Genomic DNA, 3872 nt, shown 5'->3' with positions numbered 1-3872 from the left:
ACCATACACAAAATAAAATAATTAAAAAAAAAGGGTACCGGGCCACTGGCCATTAATTAAGCTTTGGGACGGAGGTATCAACCCTTGTCGAAGCGAATCGAGCAAAACGAATCAACGAAATTCGAAAGGTGGCCACTGCGGACTCCCTTCGGGGAAATTCCCTTACGGCGTAACGCGTATGGTAATCATGACCCTACGGAAATAAATAAATGAAAATGAATAATTCTTTTTTCTTTTTTCTTTCTTTCTTTCTTTTTTTTCTTAAAAAATAAAATAAAAATAAAAATGATAATAATATTTTTTTTCCCTCCTATAATATACTACGCTCGACAGGGAAATCGTTTAGGTTAATCCTCATCAGCGTCAGTTTATCATACAAAAACGAATTTATTTTTATTTTCTTCGCAGGAGTGGTTCGCATCGGCATCTCCCGCTGTTTTTTTTTTTTTTTTTTTTCTTACTTTCATGAATGTTTTAAACTATCAAAACGGAGGACGTCCGTCACCTATAATTAAACATTTCGGTTGATCTTCTTCTCCTGCTCATATTATCAAGGCTTCATCATTCCCCACCCGAACCAGCACATCTCCATCTCCATCTATAAACACTTTCCTCCACCCCCTCCTCCCCTGGTTCCCAAGAAATCCAATTGCATCCCCACTCGTACCTGGAACACGATCCAGTCCACCGGTCTTCCTACGTACCCTCTTCCTCTCTGGCTCCATCATATATGGTTCGGCTGTAGCCACGTTTTTGCTACCTTCAACTTCTCTTCCATCCTTCACCTTCCATAGCTCTAAGCTCTCCCCGACTCTCTACTCCAGTCCTCCTCCACCCTATCCCGTCATGGATCTTGCCAGCCTTATCACTCCGGGTCCTGAACCCATCTACAAGTCTCGGGCTTCTTACAGCCCTCCTCCCAGCTCTGCGGGTTCATACAAGCGCTCGGCGGAACACGACTCTTACTTCTCTTACTCGCGCGCCCCGCAGCCCCCTCTTTCCCCGCCGGTTGAGGACCAGCCCAAGTGCTCTCTTCCTTCTATCTCGGCCCTCCTGGAAAGCGCAGACAGCGCATCGACATGTGCTGCAAGTATGTCTCCCCAAGACCCCATCGTGCACAATGCGCAGGACCTGTGGAAGCATTGATGACTGACTTGTACCGGCGCAGAGCGTCAACGAACAAGCCCACCCCCGCGCAGGGAGTCTGAGTTCCGTTCGGCTTATGACTCAGTTTCGACACCAAATGGCCCTCCGACGCCTCCTTTGCGCCCGGACTCGGGCTTCCACAGCAGCAGCCACTCCCCCTCTGCTTCGTCCGTGACCAGTGGCAAGGCCATCAAGCTCGAGTCATACTCGCAAACCCCCATGACACTGCCCAGCCCGTCCGATCGATCCTCGATCTCCAGCCAGGGCTCTGTTCACCACGTTTCCGCTGCGCCTTACGCTTCTCCTGCCCCCAGTGTGGCCTCTTACTCTTCACCGGTTGAATCCTCCGCTCCGTCCACCATGTACTACCAGAGACCTTCCGTCTCCTACCAGAGCGCCGCCGCTATTCCTGCTCCATCCGCTGCTCCTCTGCCTGCATCGGCCGCACACCAGCAGATGATCACTCCCGTCACTCCGGCCTGGCAGCACCACCACTACTTCCCGCCGTCCAGCTCGGCACCCTACCAACAGAACCACGATCGGTACATCTGCCGCACTTGCCACAAGGCCTTCTCCAGACCATCCAGCCTGCGCATCCACTCCCACAGCCACACCGGCGAGAAGCCATTCCGCTGCACTCACGCCGGCTGCGGCAAGGCCTTCAGCGTACGAAGCAACATGAAGCGCCACGAGCGTGGCTGCCACACTGGACGCTCCGTCGCCACCGCCATGGTATAAACACCACAGCACAAAGACAAGAAAAAAGAAAAAAAGAAAAGAAAAATAAAAAGACAACAACCAAGAGCTACACTGCAGGCCTATACATCTCCCCTGCAGCACCTTCTGATTCTTTGATGATACCCTTTTACGCGTGTGATTTTATTACTTTCTACCCGGGCTTAGGGTTCAGGAACAGGTGTCTGGGACAGGAACTCATATACATACAATTTTTTTGTTTTCTTCTCTTCTCACCTCATGTATATATTATATGGACGGGTTTTATTGAAAGGATCGGAATTCACCAGGCGTCGACGGAAACCCGGGGGTTTCTCCGGGCTGGGAAGCGACAGGTCAGGGTCTCGGGCATTTGTCGGAGTCTTGGGCTTCCCTTATTGTTGTTACGTGTTTCATTTGTGTCATTTTCCTTTGTTATAGTGATGTGACATGACCTCGAGAAAGAATGGTATATTTTTTGAGTCCTTCTCAAACCGTCTTGTATGTAGATAAATCTATCTATACATATGCCTCTACGATCTTGATATCTTGAACCTGCCCTTTCTTTCTAGATGCGCCTACAGAGTAAGACCTGGTACTTAAGATTATAGAGGATAGGGTTTGCTAGTATTGTGCACTGAGTGCATACCCAGTGGTTGGTGATATCTGCTGAACTACCCACTGGTCAACCAATTCGTGCACCGTCCAACAGCAGTACTAAACGCACATCCCCATCCCTCCGATGCTGCCTTTACTTCCATATTACCGAATTGACCAACATATCTCCCAAGAAAAAGATCCTTGCCACCTATCACAGATCCAGACCCAAAGCCCTCCCCAGCTTAACCTCCTCCATCCCAACCATCTAGAGACAACCGACAGCCACAACACCAACCTATTCCAAAGCCAAAAGCCAACCAAACCCTCCCACTCATGAAAATCCCCCAGAACTCCACCGACGAAAATCAAACCATACCCACAGAGTTGAGTTTCCCACTACCAAGGTCCATACGAGTCCAACCGCCAGGAGCCACGGTTCGGGTCATGCTGCGCGCAACACGACAGAGAGCCAGCTCCAGGCCCTCAACGCACCACTCAAAGAATAAAGAAAAGATAAAAGGCTAACGCTCCAACACAAGTCTTGCCGACGATCTTCACGCCCAGACCAGCCGGTGCTAATTTAAGTGGCATACGGGGACAACACGGTGACCTAGGCTAAGCCCGGTTATCCACACTCTCTCGTTGGTATCGGGGCGAGGGAGGGTCTGGACTGTGTGTCTGGGTTCTTCTCTTCTTTTCTTTTCTTTTCTTTTCTTTTTTTCTTTCATAATATGCATGAAACCTCTTGCAGGGTGAGTCCGTCGTCCTCGTTCAGACAGCGCTTGTGCGCTTTGGTATAGAGGGAGGGACACGTGCAGTGGATCTTGGACATGGATTTCATCGGCACTCAGGCTTGCCAGGATCTGCCAGAAAAGCATAATCAGCAGCTCTCTTGGCTACTAGTAATATACACAGGTTACCAACGGCTAGCCCTGCGCTCAACAAGGTTAGGTTGTCTGGCGCTGTCTATCGATCGATATGGCTTCGCAACAGGATGTCTGTTATCGGTAGCTGTGCTGTCTATTACAGGTTTATACTGATGGGGTCCGGCGAATATGGTTATGTGCGTTGTTTCGAGAATCTCGTCTACTGGTCACAACGTATACGAGGATATTAGGTAGGAGGTTATGCACTTGATGTACCAGTTTGACAATTGTACGAGTAGGGAATGTGGATATGTCAGACGCTGTGTGCCCAGGGGGGTTGTCATCGTTTTCAGTCAGAGACATAACTATCCTGCTTATGTGGCTGTAAGATTCTACACAATGTTCAGCTGAGATGTCGGCTGGAGAGAGAATCATGGGTAGAGTAGAGATTAGATCCCATCCATCACAACACAAGTTCATTTACACAACTACCTACTATCAACTACCACCTACGTATGTCCTCAGTTAGAGTGCAACTCCCCATCA

General features: G+C 49.3%; 1 protein-coding gene across 1 annotated transcript; it reads left to right on the top strand.

Moving 5' to 3' along the window:
- Positions 1-846: 846 nt before the first annotated feature.
- Positions 847-1884, top strand: ABOM_010925 (C2H2-type zinc finger protein; the record flags this gene model as incomplete). Its single annotated transcript, XM_022538053.1, has 2 exons — positions 847-1090; positions 1169-1884. The coding sequence occupies 2 exons, from the start codon at positions 847-849 to the stop codon at positions 1882-1884; spliced, it is 960 nt and encodes a 319-aa protein (XP_022384169.1).
- Between the last annotated feature and the right edge of the window lie 1988 nt (positions 1885-3872).

Source organism: Aspergillus bombycis (assembly GCF_001792695.1).
Source record: "Aspergillus bombycis strain NRRL26010 chromosome Unknown contig00143, whole genome shotgun sequence".
NCBI classification, from domain to species: Eukaryota; Fungi; Ascomycota; class Eurotiomycetes; order Eurotiales; family Aspergillaceae; genus Aspergillus; species Aspergillus bombycis.
Note: the sequence above shows the minus strand (reverse complement) of the source record. Positions and strands in the feature narration are given on the sequence as shown.